Here is a 23,649-nt window from a genome sequence, read left to right on the forward strand (position 1 = left end):
TTTATACTTTGCGCTTAGTTCAATCGTGAGTTTATTTTATATCATTTAATCGAGTTTATTAAAATACATTCTTATATACAAATTACAGTTTATTAGATAAAATTAAGAATCTACAAATAGTTGGGAGTAGTTAGAGTGAGAGGTTACTAAATGTAAGTACCACTAACTAAAATGCCAAATCCGGTATTAATAAAGTTTGTATTAGCTTTTAGCACTATCACCACAAATCTGCGTGATTCGCTAGGGAGACCTCCGAAATTTCCCAACAATGGGGTCGTCTTTTGTTCTGCAATCCTGCTCACGGATGCTAGTCGGAATACGAACAGGAATCATCCCATAAAAGAAAACGAGTCAAAAAAGAAATTTAAAGGAAATGTGATTGAAGGTCAAGATCCTCCGGAAAATTTTGAACCGGAAGAGATGTATCGGCTGATGATGTACTCCAGTTTTGATTCCTCCCTAGCATAAGGAGCTTTTGCTGCTAGGAAATCACCATAACGGATGGTAAATAAATTTGAAAATAAATATTAAGGTATGCTTATTTTCAACATCCGGAATGCTTTCTTTTTTCACGGAAACGCTTATCAGTTAAGCGAGGAATCTTTAATTTGTTATTTTAACTATTAGCTACTACCTACAATTTTAAAAATTGTTGATTCTAACCTCATTTTACAGATGCCCAAAAAGTAACGAATGAGAATAGTGTTACCGGCTGCTGATTCCTGAAAACTACATTGGATGTTATCACGGATATTGTATGTAGCAGTAGTCATCACATTTCAAACTTGCGGAACTGATTAGTCAAAGAAATTGAACATCTTTGAAAGATGATTTAGACGCTGATTACGGTGAATGTAAATCGCAACTATTTTTACTTCGAATTTCGATATTAGTTAACAGCATTTATTTTCAGTTACCACACCGGCTGAAAAAGGGAAACATCATTTCGAGACACTTCAAAAGTATCGACATGCCTGATGAAATGGATATCTCGGAGTTGAATTGCTTTTGATGGAGCCTGACATAGGGTTATAAACAAGTGAATAGGTACATGCATTGTTTTTTACTTCTCATTCTATTGCTATCAGCTTCTTTACTATTGTACCGGAATACTAAATCATTTATTGAGAGCATTATTTAATTTAAATTGTAAAGTCTAGCTTTACTGTCTTTATTTGACTTGCTAAATTTGAAGTTTTAGAATTTTGTGTTCTTTCTTCATACTTTACGATAATTTCAGCTTAAACTTATCAATACGATTCTCTTTTCCAGCTCACTTGTATATGTGACGATGAAAATGTACTATTCCAAAACCAATGAAGAACTTGAGGTCTTCCAACAGATGAGGTGTGTGGCAAAGCGGCAGCACAAGTCTACGGGGTCTGACGATGGGCGTAGTAAGCCATTGTTGTAGGATAAGTCCTGGAACCGGATAATCAAGATTATCCGTCAATCACCGCTAAAGAGTTTTTTCATGTTCAGTTTTTACAATATTTTCCATGTATTTATGATTTTTATTTATGTCTTGTTTTGTAATTTAATATTATTCAGAATGAATATTTTTAAATAAAGAATCCAGCGAAACTAAATTTTGTTCAAGAATTCATATCCGAGCATTTAATTTTCATGAGCAAATCGATTAAAAAAGTGCTGTGGCATCCCTGCGTAAAAATATACAGAATGGACTAACTGGCTGAAAGCTCAAAATGTATAAAAGCTTTTTGCACACGCTTTGCGTAAAGCGCCCAAACATACAACTAAGTGGAGACACTTTTCTTGAAACTGAATGGAATTTTATACAGAATAGAGTAACTTTGATTACCGTGAACGATTTTCAGTAAAAATAAAAAAAAAAAACGTGGTTTAAAATCCCAAAAAAAAAAAAAAATAAAAAAAAATTAAAAAAAAAACATACTAAAACTAAAATATAATGAAAATACCCAGTATCCAAATTCCAGTACCAAAACTAACAGTTTTCGAATGTTTCAACTTCACAGTGTAGAACTTGATGTTGAGTGCCCGATTTCTCAAAAGCGGTTGCATTTTCATCAGCGTGTAACTTCTGCAATGTTTTTTGACGTTTTCGATTCGATGTTTTTCTAAAATTCTTTCAACGCAAACATTTTGCAGTTTCCTTGCTTCTCGCGAGTTTTCCAGTTAATTTTTACGGAAATTACCCGTGTTAAACCTACCGGCCAGCAGCAATGGTATGTTACATTTGATATTAAAAAATGGTATAGTGTTGCTGAAGTGTTTTCCGCAGGGAACTTCATTCCAGAGTTCCATTAAACTCGGAAATCATTTCATAACCTCAAAAATGATTGACTCAGTGTTCGTCCGGAACCATTAAAATTTACCTGGTTTTTCCTCTTCATTTTCCCATTTTAGAAACCGCTGATGTTACAGGGGCACGAACGTGCCATCACCCAGATCAAGTACAACCGGGAGGGTGATCTGATCTTCTCGACCGCCAAGGATCATAAACCCTCGGTTTGGTTTTCGCTGAACGGTGAACGTCTGGGAACGTACAATGGTCACGTAGGTGCCGTTTGGTGCGTGGATGTTGACTGGACCACTACCCGGCTGATCACCGGCAGCGGTGACATGTCCACCAAGTGAGTTGGTTTCGTAATTTATTATTGTCGAATTACATTTTTAGAATTTCCGGTTGGAATGTCCTCCAACATTTCTAATTTTTCAGTTATTATAATAAAAAGCTTTAACCATTTCACAATTCCTTCGCAGATTGTGGGACGTCGAAACCGGTCGTACCTTGGGAACGATTCAGTGTAATTCAGCTTCCCGTACGGCTAACTTCAGCTACTCGGGTAATCAGGCATCTTACTCGACCGACAAAGCTATGGGTCACAACTGCGAGCTGTTCATCATCGATGTGCGCAATGTGGATTCGAGCATTAGCGGTCAAAGTCCGGTTCTGAAGTTAACCATGAACGCTGAACAGAGCAAGATCACGTCCATGATGTGGGGTGCTTTGGATGAAACAGTGATCACTGGTCACGATAACGGATCGATTCGTATCTGGGATCTGCGTGCCGGCAAGGAGCTGAACTCGGTCAACGATCACACGCACGTTATCAACGACATGCAGCTGTCGCAAGATGGCACTATGATGGTTTCCGCTTCGAAGGACACCACGGCTAAATTGTTCGATTCCGATTCGTTGATGTGCTTGAAGACGTACAAAACGGAACGACCGGTCAATTCGGCCGCCATTAGTCCGATCCATGAATACGTCGTGCTGGGAGGTGGTCAGGAAGCTATGGAGGTCACAACGACTTCGACCAAAGCTGGCAAGTTCGATTCGCGTTTCTTCCATCTTGTGTACGAGGAAGAGTTCGCTCGGGTCAAGGGTCATTTCGGTCCGATTAACAGTTTGGCTTTCCATCCGGATGGTAAGAGTTATGCGACTGGTGGTGAGGATGGTTTCGTGCGTGTTCAAGTATTCGATGCTTCTTACTATGAGTTTGTATTTGAGTAGAAGGGAAACGTTGACAGTGAAAGTGAGGTAAAATATAGACACTAAGCTTCTGAGGTGCGACTTCCAACAAGTTGACATTACGAGAAAGATTTGAAAACGACTAACGAAGGGAGAGATTTAGTGAGTGGGGAAAATGTATGGTATTTGGCGTTTTATCTTCGTTTTGAATAAACGCAGTGTACGCTGCCTTACAGAAGAACTCGCTGCGGTTTGCTTAATGATGTTAGAGAAATCCTTTACCCAAACATCTTGAGAATCTTACTTACAAAAACAATCTTTTGAAAACTTATTTCTTCGCATATAGGTAACTTAATTTTACTTGACGAACTCGTTGCTGGATAGAGACTTTAGGCTAACAACCTACTAAACAAAACCAGATTTAAACAGAATCTTGAATAAATGGACCATTGAATCAAAATCCCGGTAACTGCTGGAGTGAGACAGGGATGTATCTTATCACCGCTACTTTTTCTAATCGTAAGGAATGAGATTCTGACTGGATCGATGGACTGTGCACCTATCCGAGGATTTCCGTGGAGTCCTTCAATAATGGAGCAACTGAACGACTTTGACCTGGCTGACGATATTATTTTGCTCGCCCAAACACAACCGGATATGCAGAGCAAACTTGACGACCTCACCGAAAGGTCCAAGGCAGTAACGACGTGAAAACTGCAAGTATTTGTCAACCGCTGCCTGCGGAATATCATCCGCGCTTGGTGGCCTGGCAACTGGATCTCAAATGAGGAACTACATTTCCGGTGTCATCAAAGGGCGCTAGAAATCGAGATTCGGGAACGTAAGTAAAGATGAATTGGGCACACGTTGCGAAAAGATGAGAACGAGATTTGCAGAGCGCTTGAATGGAATCCAGAAGGACATCGGAGAAGAGGCAGTTCCAGAAATCGTGGCGGCGAAGCCTAGCCGCCGAAATCCGAACTGTCGACGAGAATCTTGACTGGGATCAAGTGAAGACGCTGGCTTCAGATCGTCAACAGTAAGGTCTTTTACCACGGCCCTATGCACCGAAGGATTGGCGTGGGATCATTAAGTAAGTAAGTAAATCAAAATTTACTACAGCTACAGAAGAAGAACTAGAGTAACTAGCCGTCTCAAGCTAACGGTTTTGGGATCAGGTGAAAAACGTGACGAGTTGTTTTCTAGCTGGAATAGAATATCAGATAGACGTACGAACCACTATCTGGTTGCCGTGATACAGAAAAATGTCGTTGCTGTATTATAACTCTAATGATAAGTTCATACTTTGTACGTTAAGCTTGACCCACACACGTCAATTCCGATAGCCTCGATGCTTTCTTGAACTCGTGCTTGGTTGGCAAATTATTTTTGCACCACAATGCCACCGAACCGAAGTTGTCTTGATGCTCTTAATGAAGCATCCAATCTTGTATTCACATAGCCAGATAAAGACGTTGGAGGTACCAACGAGGTCATTGAAATTTGAGAAGAAAAAATCCTGTTTGCATTTGCAAGTCTTCGGGAGATATAGCAGTCACATTAGATCCGTCTACGAACGAAAATCAGAAGCTCCGGTGTCATCTATAAATTATTGAAATCAAAATTCGGACGAATTCGACAAACCCTAAGACGGGCTTCGGACGACATCACCACAGAAATACCGACCTTTTACGAAAGTCTAACCTGGTATCAAACGAAGAGAAAACCTGAGGACCGTGCACAGGTTGGATACTGTGATTTCAAGAATAAACTTTTAACTATAGCGAAAGTTAGTGAAGTGTGATCGTTACTTCACCTATCTATGAATTATCGGATAACTGAAAGGCTTCATTGTTTGTGTGTACCCCAATTAAATTTATTCAAAACTCTAAATGTTGTACAAACAGTTTTCATAGTCATTTTGTTGAAATAGCAGTAGAATAAATTCTGCCAAAGTGCTACACTTTATGGATGTTGTTGTTGTTGTTAGAAGTTGGAACGCTTTATTTCTCTCTCTATGTACCACAGTGGCTGAAAATGGGCTGAGCTTTTGGATAACTCGCGGTATTTATGTAAGTTTATCAGTAATACTTCCAGTTTCCTTCGCCAGATTCCTGGGTTTTAGCTTTCTGCTTGCGCTCGACTAGCACAGTTAACGCCTCGGAGCGGACCGAAAGTGAGTCAATCTTTTCTACTAGCTGCTGATACGGAGAGAGAGGTTGCGTTCCCATGACAACGTGGCCAAGCTTGGAATCGATCTTGGCATCCAACCGAGCGTTTCGGATCAAGTTGACGATCCAGCATTCGGCCTCGTCCGGTTCCATGTTGAGCTTTTCTGCCAACATGCTGATAGTGATGCACTGATGGATCCGGCAGAATGTTTCAAAAATCATCAACCGAGCGTTCTCGATGAATTCCTGCAGGCAACCAATGATGAAGAAATCATTGATGATAACAGTCTGGCACTCGTGCAGCTTCATACGAGCACCCTCGAAGTCGAAGTTTACATAGAGATGTTCCAAAAACTCCGTAATTGGATCCCGGTAAGTGTATGATTCCTGCTGGATAACCTTGATCAAATCCTTTAAGGCATTTCGTCGCCCACGGTTGATGATAACAGCAGTTGCGAGATAACGCAAGATGTGAGGACACATGGTTTGGATAGCATTCAGATAGAGCGGCTTGTACAGGAACATCTCAATGATTAGGTCCCGTCCCTTAGCGTGGTTAAAGAAAACCAACACACTCCAGTGAATCAACCAGGTGCGCTGCTGCAACACCTCAATGGGAGAAAAGTTGTTGTTATCGATGAAGTCCCGTAGACGCGTAAGATCTTCCAGGGCCGTTTGCCAGTTGAGCGTAAGAATCTCAGCCGCCAGTTTACCCCACAGAACATTCAGGTAGTTCTTATCGGTAGGCTCCATGACCAGAAGACAAATGTACAGATAGGAGATGGAATCACGATAGTTGCCGCACTCGTACAGATACTTGGCCAGCTTTTGTGCACTCTTGATGATATCGTAGGAAGTTACGAACTGAAATATAAGAAAATGAAAAATAAGTAACGATCAAAGAAAAAAAAAACACCAACCAAATTTCAAGAAACCGAATGTTATTTTGTAATCTCACTTAACGTTTACTATCCTTGACCTTGTACAACAGTTATATGTAACTTTGAGGCTACCGTAATTTCGAATAATAAACTTAAACTTAAACTTAAACACTCACATCAAACTCCTGCTGCAGAGCGTGCACGATCGATTTGGAGTCCTTCATCGTGTCCGGATTCTTCAGCTCCTCCATACACTTCATCAGCGGAGCAACCTCCGTTTGGAGCTCCTTCAGCTTGACCAGCACATTGGAGCGGCGCTTGATCAGCTCCTCGGGCAGATCGGTGCCCATATTTAAGCGCTCGCGGATATCCATGGTGTAGTCAACCATGTTGGTTTTGCTGACCGTTTCCAGGATAAACTTCAGCAGCGACGTTTGGTCGTAGATCTGTGGAAAAAATTGTGGAGTATTAACATTACAATAGCTTTATAGCTACCTGTGCCTTAAAATATCCGTTAGATGGGTCATGTTTTTGGTCGTTCAGGCTAATTTTCTAAAGAAAAATCTTAATAGGCATGAATTGGAGTTTAAAAAAAGTGGAAGGTTTTTTAAAACTTCACAGCAAAATCATTCCAATTTATATTTGTTCTCAATTAGGATAAGTTTAGTTTTAAAAATTGTTATTTGAAGGTACTCAGCATAAAAAAGCAAGCCTTTGGCAAATATATGTCAGTTGGTATTTATTTATAGCTTCGATCAAGTTATGATTAATACACGAAATCCTTATCATCAGCAGGAAATCGACAAATCGGTGGCAAAAGAGCGCCTGCAGGCAGAAAAATAGCAACCAAGCGCAGGAAGAAGCGCACAACGCTAAAGAAAACCCGGCAGACGATGGAATGGAGGAAGGGAAGGCGTTCTCTCTGACAACTTACGTTCTTCTGCAGCAAGAATTCCAGCAGCGGAAAAGTGAGATGCCGGTCCAGATACTGGCAATTTTTCGCCGTCAAATCAAACTTGGCCATCTTGCAGCGGTTCGGGTGGTATTTTCGTGCACAAAACTATCCAAAAATCACCGGAAAATTCGCAAAATTTCACCAACACCACATGTGGACAATGATTTGGTTGCCCGTGCGACGTTCAAGAAGGACGGCAAGCGTAAAAAAAGCAGATGACGTTCGCTGTTAAATACACGCTGTGGAAGGAGTGCATAAGAATGGGTAAGATGTTAACCAAGTTTTTCGATTTTAACGATTTTGGGTAAATTTATTGACGTGTCAGACCGTGACGAAAGAATATACTAGAACACTTTCCATCAAGCATAAACACTGACTTTCACAGATGAAAAGGTGGCGAAAAACCACGCTCACCCGAAGAAAAATGAACAAGCGCTGTTGTTGACAACTGGGAACACTGCAGGAGCACTTTGCAACAGGGTACGTCGCTGTCAACTTGCCGAGTGACGTTAGCCGGTGGATGATTGGAAAATCATCTTTTCTGCTGATTCATCGAGCCTGCCAGTATCGTCGAGTTTAACTCCAACTTAAAATCTTTCAAATCCTCAAAATTCAAGTTTATATTTACTTAGTTTAAAAGTTTATTATAATATCCAAAGTTATCGATTGTATCCAGTTTATAAGTTCTTTCCAACGCCGTAGGATATACAGGTTAATATTTTAATACGTTCTCTAATCCACCATACCTAACCTTGAAATCGATTTGCAGCGATTCCCTTGAGAATCGATAACTAAAAGGAAAGATTGTTCGCACGTGGTAAAATTACTGTTCGAATACTGATTCTGTAAGTAATAATTGCCCCTTTCAATTAGTTTGTTTACTAAAAAATACATTTCTTGCAGTTTGAAGCTGCATTGCATTGCTCTCAAAAACCAGTTTATTTTTTCTACGCCCACGTCCCGAACAATTCTTCAAAAGAATCATGGCAAATAACCATGAAAGCGGCCAACTTGGAACGCCACAACCGGAGGAAACGGATTTCCTGTGCCCAGGATGCGATCTTCCGAATTCGGCCAGCAATATGGTGCAGTGTGACACGTGTCAAGCTTGGTGGCACCAAACATGTGCCGGTGTAACGGAGTCCGTCGAGAAGCGACCGTGGAGCTGCAAATTTTGTGTTCCGGTTCAGAACACACGAGCTCCCAGCACGTCCAGTTCCAAGGCTCGTCGTCGCGACCTCCAATTGCAGCAGCTAGAGGCAAAGCGCACACTGGAGAGTCAAGCAAGGAAGTTGAAACTGCAGGCCAAGTTAGAGGAACTTGATGCAGAAAAAATTTATGTTGATGAACGGTTCAATCTACTCCAGGAACAAATGGATTCCGATGACAGCGAGGTAAGCGGTTTCGAAATAGATCCGGATGAGTCGCAGGTTCAAAGCTGGTTGGAATCAACACCCGAATCGGAAGGTGCAGCAAGCGAGGTAGTTCTTTCGGAAACTTCGCGCAATCAAGGTGACCAGCAGCAGCCCCATAAGAGCAGCACAGTCACACTCACCACTTCCGATCGACAACGACGATACACCGGTGCATTTCCCCGTAGTAATACTAGCGCACAGGAAAGCTCTAGCTCCCGTAACCTATGGAGCAAATCACACGCTTGGTCGATCATGGGCGTGCACCAGTGGGAGTCGGTTATGCTACAGCAAGGCGTTCTTCGAATGCAGGATCCGAAATCGCGCGCCAGCATCGCGAATCCAGGTACCGAGGCCACAGAATCCAATTCTAGAAGGCAAGGAGTGGAAAAGCAGCCAACAACAGAACCAGCTAGTTATCGGCGAGCATCGCTACCGGATCGACATTTTCCGATCCCACATTTGGTGGACAATTCGTCTGGGTCTCAACCGGGACCATCCAAGGAACATCCCCCGAGTCTTCAATCAACCAAATCGAAGGTTCAGCTAAATTCGACACCAAAGTTGAATGCCGGATGCGGTTTTCGAGGTCCAAGTGGTGCACAGCCGAAAGGTGGCAACATCGGGACGAGGAACCAGGCGTCGTTGGGAGGTACTGGAGAGCCTTCGTTCAGCCGCCCAATGTCGGCGAACCGTAACAGCCATCCTCCCCCTCTCAACCCCCTCCAGCAAACACAAGGTAGGAACATTCCACTTAATACTTTGCCCAGACCAATAAATGATTATAATGCCCATGTTAATGACCACCTCGAACCATATATTAAGCAACTCGGCCTCGGACCTAATGAGCTGCCAGTTGTTGCAAATGTTATGACCTCGTATCAACCATCCCCCTCGCAACTAGCCACACGCCAGGTCATGAACCGACCTTTGCCAGAATTTTCCGGTAACCCAGCCGACTGGCCGTTATTTATCAGCATTTTCACAAATACTACCCTGGCGTGCGGTTTCAACCCAGCTGAGAATCTCGATCGTTTGCAGCGCTCTTTGAAAGGCGCAGCTTTAGAAGCCGTGCGCAGTAAACTTCTACTTCCCGAGTCTGTGCCTCAAATTATAGACACTCTGCGTTCTTTATTCGGCCGACCAGAGCTTCTTATTGATTCCCTGTTGACAAAGGTCAGATCCCTTCCCGCTCCTAAAGCAGACAAGTTAGAAACACTGATGGAGTTCGGTATAGCGGTGCAAAGCCTGTGCGACCATTTAGTAGCCGCGAATCAACGCGCACATTTGTCGAATCCTACGTTAATGTCTGAGCTTGTCGGTCGTCTTCCCACGCAGCAGCAACTCGAGTGGTCTGATTTTAGTGTTGAGTTCAGTGAAGTGAACATGGAAATCTTCGGTGTGTTCATGGCCAAGTTGGTGAAGACTGCAAGTAGAGTGACTCGTTACAGTGGGTCTCAGGTGAAGGAGGAGAAGTACAAGCCCAAGCGGGGTGCAGTGAATACACACACCGAGACTCCCAGAGAAGTTCCCTAGAATATGCCCGATAAGAAGAAGTGTCCCGCCTGTTCTCGAGATCACCGGTTGCGGGACTGCAGCAAATTCAAGTCATTCGATGTGGACGGAAGGTGGCATTTTGTTCAACAATACAACATCTGCAGGATCTGTCTGTTCCCACATGGAAGAAGATCTTGCCGAAGCAGTAGTCGCTGTGGAGTCAATGCATGTACCAATCGACATCATCCATTGCTTCATTCAACCAAACCAGTAGCAGCTAGTGGTACTCAAGATAATTCGCCATCACAACCAGTCGCAAGCGGAAATTTCGCTCATAGTGCTTCAGAAGTTCCGTTTCTTTTCCGCATTCTACCTATTACGGTTCACGGCAATGGCAATTCGAAGGAGGTGTTCGCATTCATCGACGAAGGTTCTGCGCTTACGTTGGTGGAGGAAGCGTTGGTGAAAGAGCTTGGCATTGAAGGTACCCCGCGAGAACTGTGTCTACAATGGACTGGTAAAGTATCACGAACAGAACGAGAATCGAAGGTGATTGATCTGCAAGTTTCGAGCGTGACGGGATTGAAGGCAACTCTGAAAGAGACAAGGACTGTAAAGAAGTTGGGCCTCACAAGTCAGTCACTGAATTTCGAAAGTTTAACAAAGCAATATTCCCATCTCAAGGGACTTCCGGTCAGGAGCTACCGCAATGCTACTCCGCGCGTTCTGATCGGGGTCAACAACATCCATCTCACTGTTCCGCTGAAAATCAAAGAAGGCCTATTTCATGAACCAAAGGCTACCAAAACCAGGATGGGTTGGTGTGTGTACGGAGGCGTTTCAACGGGTAGATCTACTCCATTGCTGAACTATCATGCTTGTAGTTGCACTAGTGATGAAACCTTGCACAACATAGTCCGCGATTACTTTTCGTTGGAAGAAGCTGGTGTTTACCCTTCTGTTCAGATAGAGTCCGAAGCTGATAAGCGAGCACGAAGAATCATGCAAGATACGTCCTCCAGAGTAGGGGATAGATTCCAAACTGGGCTATTATGGCGATGCGATGACTTCGAACTTCCAGATTCATATCCGATGGCAGTCAAACGACTAGAGTGTTTGGAGCGGAAACTAAATCGACACCCACAGTTACGGGAAAACGTTATCCAGCAGCTCAAGAACTACCAAGCCAAGGGATACGCTCATAGAGCCACAGAAGAAGAACTCCTGAACTCCGATCCGCGACGTGTGTGGTACTTACCGCTCGGAGTTGTTACCAATCCTAAAAAGCCATCAAAAGTACGTCTTATCTGGGATGTGTCTGCTACCGTTGATCAAATATCGCTGAATAAAATGCTGCTTAAAGGACCTGATGAGTTAACAACGTTGCCTCATGTGCTTTTCCGTTTCCGTCAGTTCCCAGTCGCCGTTTGTGCGGACATAGCCGAGATGTTCCACCAAATACAAATAATCCAAGCTGATCGTCAATCGCAGAGATTTCTCTGGCGTACAGACCCTCAAGAACACCCGGAAGTCTATGTGATGGATGTAGCAACATTTGGTTCCACCTGTTCCCCGGCTACAGCGCAGTATATCAAAAATAGAAACGCGCAAGAGTTTGAGAAGGTCTATCCACGGGCGGTTGAAGCCATAGTTAAGTGTCACTACGTGGATGACTACTTTGACAGTTTCGAGACGGAACTAGAAGCGGCAAAGGTTGCGCCGGAAGTTAAGATGATCCACGCAAAAGGCGGGTTCAATTTACGTGACTGGAGATCTAATAGACCGGAAGTCCTACAACATCTTGATGGTGGAACCACATCACAACCAAAAGATCTGAGCATAGAGAGCTCTCATGGCTTTGAACGTGTTCTCGGCATGCATTGGTTGCCCCAGGAAGATACCTTAAGCTACTCCACAGTTCTACCATCCGAAATAAATGAAGTCATTGCTACGAAAACACCTCCAACGAAACGACAACTACTACGATGCCTAATGTCCTTTTTCGACCCCCTTGGTCTCTTGGCAGCATTCGTCGTTTACGGAAAAGTCCTTTTGCAAGACGTCTGGCGATTCGGAACATCTTGGGATGAGAAAATCGATGAAAGGTCCTTCGAGAAGTGGCAGAAATGGATAGAGTATTTTCCGAAGATTGAAAGCTTGCGTATTCCTCGTTGCTACTTTTCTGAAATCCGAACCAGTCATTATCAGAGTTTGGAACTACACATCTTCGTAGATGCCAGCGAAGACGCCTATGCCGCCGTAGCTTACTTCCGCATTTCGTATCGAGAGGAATTCAAGTGTAACTTAATATCAGCCAAAACTAAAGTAGCGCCGCTCAAACACTGTTCTATTCCTCGTTTGGAGCTGATGGCCGCAGTGCTTGGAACGCGTCTGAAGAAGTTCGTGATGAAAGGTCATACAGTAATTCCCCGACGTGTAATATTCTGGTCCGATTCAAGTACCGTTCTTTCGTGGATTCAGTCCGACCACCGGCGATATTCGCAGTTTGTAGCGTGCCGTGTAGGAGAGATATTGTCAACAACCAACATCACCGACTGGCGATGGGTTCCGTCGAAGTTAAACATTGCTGACCATGCCACCAAATGGGCCCTTGGGCCACAGCTGCAGGCGGACGATACGTGGTTTAGTGGTCCAGAGTTTCTGCAGAAGACCGAGAGGGAATGGCCTCAACCGAGAAAGCTAACGTCGACGCCAGAAGAGCTTAAGGCCACCTGCGTACATCACGTGCCCGTTGATCTCGAAGTAGTGGTCGCGTTTTCCCGATTTTCAAAGTGGGAGCGGCTGTTACGATCTATGTCATTCGTGTACCGATTTCTGGACCGATACCTGAACGGATTTCCAAATCGCGCCAGGCTGCCGCGTGGACATTTCCCGGGGCCACAAGAAGAGTTGTTAGCAGCAGAAAATGCCTTGTTTCGTATGGTCCAGATGCAGGCCTTCCCAGAAGAAGTAGCTCTACTGAAAGCCAATCAAGATCTTCCAACTAAATGCCAAGCTACTATACCCAAGTCGAGTAAACTCTACAAGTTGACACCGTACCTCGACGAACGTGGCGTACTTCGTATAGACGGACGAGTCGGAGCGGCGAAAAATGTTTCCACCGGTGCTAAGTTTCCGGTAATTCTCGACAAAGATCATCCTGTGACAGAACTAATAGTCCACTATTATCACCAGAAGTACCTACACGCCAATTTCGAAACCGTTGTTAATGAGCTGCGGCAGCATTTCCACATCAGTCAGATCCGCCCAACTGTAAAGAGAGTTATCCGTAAATGTCAGTGGTGCAAGATCTACAAGTCGAAGCCGAAGATTCCCAAGATGGCACCCCTACCCGAGGCAAGGCTTGCCTCCTACGTACGCCCCTTCAGTTTCGTGGGTTTGGATCTCTTTGGCCCGGTGTTGGTGAAAGTGGGAAGAAGTTCGGTCAAGCGGTGGATTGCCCTTTTCACCTGCATGACCATCAGAGCCGTTCACGTAGAAGTGGTCTACACGCTGAGTACAGAATCCTGCATCATGGGTATCCGCAGGTTCATAGGACGACGAGGAGCTCCTATTGAGGTCCATTCCGACAACGGGACTAACTTCCGTGGTGCGGACAACATACTGCAGCAACAAATTCTCAAGTTCCACGAAGATATGGCCGCTACGTTTACCAATACCTCCACGAAATGGGTCTTCATACCTCCCGGAACCCCTCATATGGGGGGTTGCTGGGAACGCATGGTACGATCAGTTAAGACAGCTCTCGAGGCCAGTATTCAAGATGGGAGAAAGCTAGACGATGAAGCCTTGTACACCTTAATCGTCGACGCCGAAGGAATTGTTAACTCGCGGCCGCTTACTTATTTGCCGCTGGAGTCTGAGGAGAATGAAGCGCTAACCCCAAACCATTTTCTTTTGGGTAGCTCTACAGGGGTCAAACAACCGCCGATGAACTTCATCGACTTGGGCAGAACATCGAACCGAACCTGGAATCTTATTCAAAACCAGCTGGATGGGTTTTGGCGTCGTTGGATTCGGGAATACCTCCCGACTATCACGAAGCGTACGAAATGGTTCGGAGAAGTTAAACCGGTTGCAGCAGGAGACTTAGTAGTAGTCGTAAACGAGGGAAGAAGAAATGGTTGGGTTCGAGGTAAGGTCTTAGAGGTCATATTGGGCTCAGATGGTCGAGTTAGGAAAGCGATTATTCAGACGACCAGAGGTCTTAGTCGTCAAGCAGTGTCCAAGTTGGCCGTTTTGGACGTCTTACCTACTTGTAACAAAGGATCTCCCACTTCTTCGACCTGTGTTACGGGGGGGAGGATGTTGACAACTGGGAACACTGCAGGAGCACTTCCCGAATAGCACGCAACCATGGTATTACAGTAATTTTCCGGTGAATTTTGATGTGACCATGTACTTCATGGTAAAAAGAACATCCGAGCGTGATTTGAGACTTTACACACTCCAAGTTTTTCGTGTATGGTTGAAATTTTGACAGTCGCGGCACGTGTTTTTTTCCTCTTCAGTCAGTTTTGTCGAGGTATTTTTTTGTGAATTTTAATTTGTTCGGAAAATGGACACAACCGGTAAGTTAAATATCGGAGCTATCCAAACAGCAAAAATCTTAATTTTTTTTTATCAATTCCAGCAAAATAAAACCGACACACAGCGAGTGGCTGAGGATGCGGTAGCCAAGAGGTGCCGCAAGCAGCAATGGGATGTGGAAGTGCGAGCTGCAGAGCAGCCCAGCAAATGAATTATGATTAAATAAAATGTGTGAGTAAATTTTAAAATTATTTGAATAAATCGTCGATAAAATAAATTCATTCGTTTTTTTAATAAAAAAACATAAAAATGATGACATGATCAAAAAAACAAAAACAAAAACCCCCCCAAGAGCAACAATATTTATTTCAGCGGGCAAACAATGTAAATTGTCGGATTTTCATGGTTTCACTATGAAAAAGTGGAAGCTGTTATCACCATGAACTTCATATTTTTGAGCTTCCGAATGTATGGGAAATCGCCATTTTTTTCATGGTCACGCTGCATAACAATACCCCTTTTTCATGGTTATTTTCGCCAAAACAGTGAAATGTATGGTGGGAAACTATGAATTCCAATGTGCATTCACGGTATCGTGGACGATAATAAGCATGGTGTACACACAACGAAACAAATATGTAAAATCACATCACATGTGATGTAAATAAAAAGAAGCATCATATATGACGGAATTTTCAGTGCTAGTTGGAAATTACACGCCAGTAAAATTTTGCAACGTGTAAAATAAAAGTGATGTAAAATTTTGCAACGTGTAAAATCAAAATGATGTAAATTATAAAATCACTGAATAGTGGAATAAAAAATTTCCAATTGGAATTTGTTTTATTTATTTTATCGTTAATATGATTCAATAATGGAATTTTCTCATTTCCTAATAAAATATAAAATCTTTCTATAATTAATATAATTCATTTTATTAAACGGCAAAATTTTTTATTTCACAAATTTTGTTTGTCTTTAGGAGTTACATCCATACTTATCTTTTCTTCCCCGAAGTACCGGATCCTAAATTTAATAACGTGGAGCCACTTCCAGATCCGCATCAAAGATCTCCAGCAACCAGCAAGATCGATAAACTCACTCGCGGGAAAAATGCTTTAATAAAATATTATAAAATATTATATATGGTGCACGACTTGACTTAACACTTTGTTGACATTTGTGTGTGCCTGTTTTTGACAGTCTGTATTTTTACATGACATTAACGCGTTCAGTGTTTTAAAATATTCATTGAATATTAATTCAATGTCCTGTAACATTCCATGTCGTGTAATTTTAAGAAATTTCTATCTCAGTGCTGTTAAGAATTCTGTGTGACCAGAAAAAAGTTGTAAAATTACATCACATATGATGTAAATAAAAAAAACATCACATATGACGGAATTTTCAGTGCGAGTTGAATATTACACGTCTGAAAACATCTACAGGCGTGTGGAATTTGAAAGACATGTAAAATATCAAAGACGTGTAGTATTCAATTCGCACTGAAAATTCCATCATATGTGATGCTTCTTTTTATTTACATCATATGTGATGTAAATTTCCATCAAATAATCGCGTTCCGTGTCAAGTAATATTTATGCCATTAGAATTCAGTGCTGTTAAGGATTCAATCTTGTTTTAGTCTGTAAATTTACATTAATAAATCGCGTTCTATGTCATGTAAAATTAAAGATTTCCAAATTCAGTGTTGTTAAGGATTCAGATTTTTTTTCTGTGTAAACCATAAAATTTATGGTTTGTGAATATGGAATTCATGGTTTTTTCATCGTACAATTCTATTCGGGTTTGCAACAGGGTACGTCGCTGTCAACTTGCCGAGTGACGTTAGCCGGTGGATGATTGGAAAATCATCTTTTCTGCTGATTCATCGAGCCTGCCAGTATCGTCGAGTTTAACTCCAACTTAAAATCTTTCAAATCCTCAAAATTCAAGTTTATATTTACTTAGTTTAAAAGTTTATTATAATATCCAAAGTTATCGATTGTATCCAGTTTATAAGTTCTTTCCAACGCCGCACACAGGGGTAAAATATGAAAAAGGCGATCAAAACTGTTTTCTGCCGAAACTGTTCGTTTTAGACCTATAGTGTCTTCGAGACAAATGACCAGCATTACAAGGGCTAAAAAGTAAGTTTTTTGAAAAATTGATTAATCCACCTAGTAGTGAGTTTGAAAAACTAACTTTTTTAATATCTATTTTAGAGCTGTATTGTCTGAGAAAAGTTTTTAGCTTGTACCAATTCTAGCAACTTTGCTAAAGAAGTCATAGCTGTAACATTAATCGTTTCAAAGTTATGACAATTTTTAGAAAAATAACACCAATTTTCAGTTTTTTCAACATAACTTTTTTGCGCGTGATTTTCCATATAAAATATGTTCTAGAGAGTTTTGAAGACAGAAAAGTTGTACACTTTTGTTGAACATATTGTATAGAAATTTTAGAGTTTAAATGAGATATCTTAAAAATACTTAACAAAAATAGTCATTTTGAACTGGTTATATCTCCTGAGTTCGGACGAGTTCGGTTACATATTTTACAGTTTTGCAATCAGAAAAGTATCGCCTTTCAAACAATGTACAATTCAAAGTGGCCAATTGTGACCTTCATAGTGTAATGTCAATAGAAGTGAGCCGAAAGTGAAGTTTTTATACTAATTTCTTCATAACTTTTACTATTTGGCTGCAACATGTAGGATTCCTAACAGTAGGCCTACTTGAACCACTTGGACTTGAGATGGTAGATGGGCTCAAATTAGTATAAAAACTTCACTTTCGGCTCACTTCTATTGACATTTACACTATGAAGGTCACAATTGGCCACTTTGAATTGTACATTGTTTGAAAGGCGATACTTTTCTGATTGCAAAACTGTAAAATATGTAACCGAACTCGTCCGAACTCAGGAGATATAACCAGTTCAAAATGACTATTTTTGTTAGGTATTTTTAAGATATCTCGTTTAAACTTCAAAATTTCTAAACAATATGTTCAGCAAAAGTGTACAACTTTTCTGTATTCAAAACTCTCTAGAACATATTTTATATGGAAAATCACGCGCAAAAAAGTTATGTTGAAAAAACTGAAAATTGGTGTTATTTTTCTAAAAATTGTCATAACTTTGAAACGATTAATGTTACAGCTATGACTTCTTTAGCAAAGTTGCTAGAATTGGTACAAGCTAAAAACTTTTCTCAGACAATACAGCTCTAAAATGGATATTAAAAAAGTTAGTTTTTCAAACTCACTACTAGGTGGATTAATCAATTTTTCAAAAAACTTACTTTTTAGCCCTTGTAATGCTGGTCATTTGTCTCGAAGACACTATAGGTCTAAAACGAACAGTTTCGGCAGAAAACAGTTTTGATCGTCTTTTTCATGTTTTACCCCTGTGTGCGCCGTAGGATATACAGGTTAATATTTTAATACGTTCTCTAATCCACCATACCTAACCTTGAAATCGATTTGCAGCGATTCCCTTGAGAATCGATAACTAAAAGGAAAGATTGTTCGCACGTGGTAAAATTACTGTTCGAATACTGATTCTGTAAGTAATAATTGCCCCTTTCAATTAGTTTGTTTACTAAAAAATACATTTCTTGCAGTTTGAAGCTGCATTGCATTGCTCTCAAAAACCAGTTTATTTTTTCTACGCCCACGTCCCGAACAGCTGTTTTGTATCAATTTTGAAAAAAAAAACGTTCAATATCAGTTATTTTCTAGCTTTTGTCAAACGAACAGCTCATTTTTCATTGTTTAATTTTTTTTTGACAAATGATGGTTCGCTGAATAACAAAAATATTAAGCATGAGACTGAAGCCATAATCAATTGGAAATCAAGCGATATTTGCCACAATAACGTTTTTTCAAATATGACTTTTTCCAGATTCATCATGATTGAAACAGATGAAAAATATGCAATTTCTGAATTGGTTTATAAACAATAAATTTTATCTAAAAATATACTGAAACAATTTTTGTGTGTATTCTATGTTTTTCCTAACCGCGAGTTTCCTATCCCCCAACGCGAAAGGAGCAAAAAGTGAAAATTTTCGTTTAGCTTGTTGCTGAAAATTTTATTGGGCGTCATTTTTCGAGAATTTGCTGATCAAAAACATAAATTGCCTATCAATTTCTACATAAAAGATTCCGCTGCTTTTGACTTCACCGGATTTATATATTGTGATCGTTGACCTGCTGCTAAAATGCGCAAACGAGGAGGGTAAGTGATGCTCCTTTGCCACAGGACAAAATTTCCATTACCAAACGTCCAATATGTCGTCGACTGCCTTTACCCCACCCTTTATGAATGTATTATTCAATTTGGTTTATTAGCTATCGGCGGAGCCGAAGTCGTAGTCCGCGCCGTGGCGGGATGGGCAAACGATTCGAGGCGAAAAATGGACAGTTGCTGAAGCCCGTTAACTGGAACCACCACAAGCTGGACCCGGTAACCTGGGTGCCCTATCGACAGAAGAGCGATTATAGGTAAGAGAAAGGGGATGTGTATTTATCGATCCTGACCTTTGGGATTATTGATTTTTTATGCTTTAATTGTGTACTGCTTTCGAATTGTAAGTATTGATAATTGATTCTTATGTTCAACAGACGTCCGGAACGTGAGGTGACCGAATGGAGGAAGACTAATGAAATTTCAATCAAGGGTCGCGATGCTCCAGATCCGATTTTTTCATTCGAAGAGGCAAATTTCCCAGCCGAAATAATCGACGAGCTTCGTTATTCTAATTTTACTTCTCCGACACCGATTCAATCCCAGGGATGGCCGATTGCTTTGTCCGGGCGAGATATGGTTGGAATTGCTAAAACGGGTTCTGGCAAAACGTTATCCTATTTGTTGCCCGCTCTGCTTCACATCGAGCATCAGTCTCGGATTCGTCGTGGTGACGGACCGATTGCTCTGATATTGGCTCCAACTCGTGAACTTGCTCAGCAAATCAAGCAGGTTACAGATGATTTTGGCCGGGCAATGAAAATCAAGAACACCTGTTTATTTGGAGGTGGCCAGAAGCGAGCCCAAGGTTCCGATTTGGAACACGGTGTTGAGATTGTCATTGCAACACCGGGAAGATTGATCGATTTCCTCTCTACCGATCACACCAATTTGCGGCGATGTTCTTACCTGGTACTGGATGAAGCTGATCGGATGTTGGACATGGGATTTGAGCCACAGATTCGTACCATTATCGAGCAAATAAGACCGGACCATCAAACGCTGATGTGGTCCGCTACTTGGCCAGATGCCGTTGCACGTTTGGTTAAAGACTATCTGAAAGATTACATTCAAATCAACGTTGGTTCACTCAAACTGGCTGCCAATCATAACATTCTACAGATCATTGACGTCTGCCAGGAGTACGAAAAGGAAACCAAACTGAGCATTTTACTTCGTGAGATTATGGCCGAAAAGGAATGTAAAACAATTATCTTTATTGAGACGAAGAAGCGAGTCGATGACATCACTCGCAAAGTGACTCGTGACGGTTGGCCAGCCATGTGCATTCATGGTGACAAAACTCAAAAAGATCGTGACTACACTCTTCATGGTAAGCTTTTCTGGGTTTGTTATTTATATGGTCTTATCAATGTCTTCTTGATTTCAGCTTTTAGAACAGGAAAATCCCCTATTTTGATTGCCACTGACGTTGCTGCTAGAGGATTAGGTAAGTCAATTGGGGACACTTTATAAGGTTTACTTGTATGCTTGAAAACGTGAAAATTTACTGACAAAACAAATTTGTATCGCAGAGCGAAATCATAAAACTGGTGCTCTTTGAAAACCCACGTAATACGTCCTATATGCTAATCATTCATTAACGGGTTATTGTATTCCAATGGGGTCTATAGCGAGATTTAGTGACAAAAATACGATAGCCTATATAATCAATAAGTTGCCAAAGTTTTCGGCGGTTTGATATTTAAGGCGTTGAAAAAAAAAGACTCCCTGAAAGGTATTGAAAGGGTTTTTTTTTTAATTTGTACTCATTTATTTTTATTCAGAAGATTTAATTTTTAATTCTGAAACTGAACTTTGAAACTGAAATCTAAATCTGAAATCTGAAATCTTAATCTGAAATCTGAAATCTTAATCTGAAATCTCAAAATTAAAACTGAAATCTTTATGTTAAATCAGACAAAACCTGGAATCTAAATCTAAAATCCTTATTTGAAATCTGTATCTGAAGTCTTTTTCTGGAAGCCTCATCTGAAACACAAAATCTAAATAAAAATCTGAAATTTCTTTCGTTCTTAAATTGGCTTTATCCAGCGGAATTGAACAGTTTAATAAAATATTAGCATATTAAAAGCTCTCTATGCTCAAAAATTTGTGTTAGGTGTTTTCCTACGTATTCTTATAAATTGATCTCATTCGGCGAAACCAAGCCTATTAGACATCATTTGTTTCTCCAAATTTTTCCATAGCAGCAGCACTTGAGTTCATTTTTTCCGAAAATAAAACCAGCAATCTGTTCTATCCTTCCAGAGGCACACACACTCTAGATCGGTCTGCCTTCTGTAGTTCAGAAACAAAAGAAAGCTCTAGCAAAAACCATTCGCTAAAAGGATAACATCCTGGCGGCGACTCCTCTAGGCAGGGTACTACTACTGCTGGAGCTTTTACTGCTGACGTGAACAGAAACAGATCAGGCGGCTGCAGGTGGCCCCGTAGTGTGTGCCTCTCATTCACTCGCTCGCTGTGCACTCGGCTCTCTGGGTGCGCTGATGTGTATGCGGTGCTGGTGTGGCCCAAACGTGAACGCGTGGCGCTCTGGGGAATGCCATGTGGGCGCGGCCCGGGTTACCAAACGTCGGAGCTGTCCGGCGCAGTCTTTGCGTCTTTGGGGTTCCTCAGGCGCTTCCTCCAACACCGACTGGCAACCACTGGGGACTGACGGAATGGTGACGACACGGTGGTCTCGGTCGGTCCTTGTTTCTTCTCTTCATCAACAATTCACGCCTCCTCAATTGGCACCAATCTGTCGGCCGCTGGTGGTTGGTGGCGGTGCCTCAAAGCGCGTGCTATCCGGTGGAAGGAGGCGGAGATTCGTGTATGCGCTCGCACGGTTCCTTCTCGACACTTCGCAGGGTCTTCTCCACAAAAGAAATCCGGTCCGATGCCTGCACAGGCAAGCCGCTTAGTGGCGGCCAATCGACATCGGCTGGCGACAGGTGGTCCGTCTACTACTGATCGCATCCAAACTCTTGCGGCACTCGATGATCTGGCTCGTCGGACTAGCTGGCGGCATTCCACCGATAGGTGTTTGCCACTGGCCGCCGGTCCAACCAGGTTAGCGGTCACATCACGAGTGTGTGAGAGATGTCACCCATCCAGCAGGATAAGCAATCAGTTTTTCTTGTTATCACTTTTGATATTAACGTAAAACTAGATTTTTGTTGCTTCTTTTATATAAAATGTGCACGCTTTGTTTGATAACACTTCCTTATTAATCTCGTAGATGTGGACGATGTAAAATTTGTCATCAATTTTGATTACCCTACAACTTCTGAGGATTACATTCATCGAATCGGTCGTACTGGTCGTTCGAACAACACCGGAACAGCTTATACATTCTTCACACCTAACAACGCTGCCCGAGCTAAAGAGTTGATCGACGTTCTCAAAGAGGCTAAGCAAGTTGTCAACCCTAAACTGCTCGACATGATTAACAGTCGAATGAAAGGACGCGGTAAATTCTCAAATATATAATCAATAAAAAAAAGTACAGTTTTTTTGTCCACAGATACTCGAAATCACATGAACTCGCGTTACCCGCGAGAACGCCGATCTCGATCAAACGATCGCCGAGGCGTTTACAGACGCCGTTCATATAGCCGGTCTCGATCGCGTTCACGCTCCCGATCACGTTCGGTGTCGCCCAGATTTTCCAAAAGAGATGTCTACCGTCCAGTAAAACGCAGTGACTCTCGCGATCGAAAGCGTAGTCTCTCCCCGCGTGATCGCAAACGCAGCGTCTCCCCACGTGATCGTAAACGCAGCATCTCTCCACGTGATCGTAAGCGCAGCGTTTCTCGCGATCGCAGCCGTAGCGATAGTCGCAGCACACGCAGCGATAACCGGAAGAAAAGTTCCCGCAAAATCAGCCGTTCGGTAAGTCGTTCACCGCAGCGTGGCACCGACGGCGGCGGGGATAAAAAGCGTAACGGAAGGAGTCGGTCCAGGAGCCCTCGAAAACAACGCAGTCGCAGCCGGAGCCGGAGTCGCAGTCGAAGTCGCGAGGGAAGATTCCGTTCGGGAAAGAATGGAAACAGCTACGACCGACACTAATCAAATTTTAACGATATTTATCCACCAGTGGTTAATTACCCGCGCATTAATACAATCCCCCCACTAGATACGTCATCAAATGAATGTACTTCCCTATAGCCATACAGGGAGAATATGCAAACTTTATTCAGATCCAGGTATTGCATCGCAAGATATAACTGTGTAAGGTTTTTTTTAATGGTTAACTACGCCTCTCCTTAGAACGAACAACTTTAGTTGTTTAATTTATTTTACAGTTTACACACTAGATTTAAAAGCTTCTTCTATACCCAATCATCAGTAGAATAGCTGTTTTTCAAAATCTTAACTTGAATCACGTGTAGCTTAACTTGGAACGTTTTGCGTTCACTCTGTCATGTTTACACCTCATGTACTCCTGAATAAAGTGTATATCCCCAAA

At 42.0% G+C, this 23,649-nt stretch overlaps 4 protein-coding genes and 1 long non-coding RNA gene across 5 annotated transcripts; 4 read left to right on the plus strand and 1 right to left on the minus strand.

The window, feature by feature from the left end:
* Window positions 1-681: 681 nt before the first annotated feature.
* LOC129756389 (uncharacterized) lies at window positions 682-1,468 on the plus strand. Its single transcript, XR_008739455.1, has 3 exons — window positions 682-854; window positions 914-1,047; window positions 1,273-1,468. It is a non-coding gene; the product is annotated as an uncharacterized LOC129756389 (long non-coding RNA).
* A 581-nt stretch (window positions 1,469-2,049) lies between these two features.
* On the plus strand, window positions 2,050-3,698 carry LOC129754879 (eukaryotic translation initiation factor 3 subunit I). Its single transcript, XM_055751130.1, has 3 exons — window positions 2,050-2,207; window positions 2,389-2,615; window positions 2,746-3,698. The coding sequence occupies exons 1-3, from the start codon at window positions 2,205-2,207 to the stop codon at window positions 3,497-3,499; spliced, it is 984 nt and encodes a 327-aa protein (XP_055607105.1). The 5' UTR covers window positions 2,050-2,204; the 3' UTR covers window positions 3,500-3,698.
* A 1,610-nt stretch (window positions 3,699-5,308) lies between these two features.
* LOC129754315 (eukaryotic translation initiation factor 3 subunit E) lies at window positions 5,309-7,666 on the minus strand. The gene is made up of 3 exons (XM_055750291.1): window positions 7,444-7,666; window positions 6,686-6,955; window positions 5,309-6,492 (listed from the first exon to the last, which is right to left on the minus strand). The coding sequence occupies exons 1-3, from the start codon at window positions 7,531-7,533 to the stop codon at window positions 5,539-5,541; spliced, it is 1,314 nt and encodes a 437-aa protein (XP_055606266.1). The 5' UTR covers window positions 7,534-7,666; the 3' UTR covers window positions 5,309-5,538.
* A 2,749-nt stretch (window positions 7,667-10,415) lies between these two features.
* LOC129752652 (uncharacterized) lies at window positions 10,416-14,741 on the plus strand. The gene has a single exon (XM_055748423.1). The coding sequence runs from the start codon at window positions 10,416-10,418 to the stop codon at window positions 14,739-14,741; it is 4,326 nt and encodes a 1,441-aa protein (XP_055604398.1).
* Window positions 14,742-18,821: 4,080 nt separating this feature from the next.
* Window positions 18,822-23,649, plus strand: LOC129754304 (uncharacterized). Its single transcript, XM_055750273.1, has 6 exons — window positions 18,822-19,166; window positions 19,280-19,432; window positions 19,553-20,508; window positions 20,566-20,625; window positions 22,420-22,650; window positions 22,705-23,649. Exons 1-6 carry the CDS (start codon window positions 19,150-19,152, stop codon window positions 23,247-23,249), a joined length of 1,962 nt encoding a protein of 653 aa, XP_055606248.1. The 5' UTR covers window positions 18,822-19,149; the 3' UTR covers window positions 23,250-23,649.

The sequence above is a fragment of the Uranotaenia lowii genome, chromosome 3 (assembly GCF_029784155.1).
Source record: "Uranotaenia lowii strain MFRU-FL chromosome 3, ASM2978415v1, whole genome shotgun sequence".
NCBI lineage: Eukaryota > Metazoa > Arthropoda > Insecta > Diptera > Culicidae > Uranotaenia > Uranotaenia lowii.

Excerpts from the sequence above, each read along its gene's own strand:
- LOC129754304 (XM_055750273.1), top strand. Across the intron at positions 20,626-22,419 it reads CGTTGCTGCTAGAGGATTAG|ATGTGGACGATGTAAAATTT; the intron begins GTAAGTCAATTG and ends TTAATCTCGTAG. Across the intron at positions 22,651-22,704 it reads CAGTCGAATGAAAGGACGCG|ATACTCGAAATCACATGAAC; the intron begins GTAAATTCTCAA and ends TTTTGTCCACAG.
- LOC129754315 (XM_055750291.1), bottom strand. The coding sequence starts at position 7,533 with ATGGCCAAGTTTGATTTGACGGCGAAAAATTGCCAGTATCTGGACCGG. Across the intron at positions 6,956-7,443 it reads AATTCTTGCTGCAGAAGAAC|ATCTACGACCAAACGTCGCT; the intron begins GTAAGTTGTCAG and ends TTTTTTCCACAG. Across the intron at positions 6,493-6,685 it reads CTCTGCAGCAGGAGTTTGAT|TTCGTAACTTCCTACGATAT; the intron begins GTGAGTGTTTAA and ends CTTATATTTCAG.
- LOC129752652 (XM_055748423.1), top strand. The coding sequence starts at position 10,416 with ATGCCCGATAAGAAGAAGTGTCCCGCCTGTTCTCGAGATCACCGGTTG.
- LOC129754879 (XM_055751130.1), top strand. Across the intron at positions 2,616-2,745 it reads AGCGGTGACATGTCCACCAA|ATTGTGGGACGTCGAAACCG; the intron begins GTGAGTTGGTTT and ends ATTCCTTCGCAG.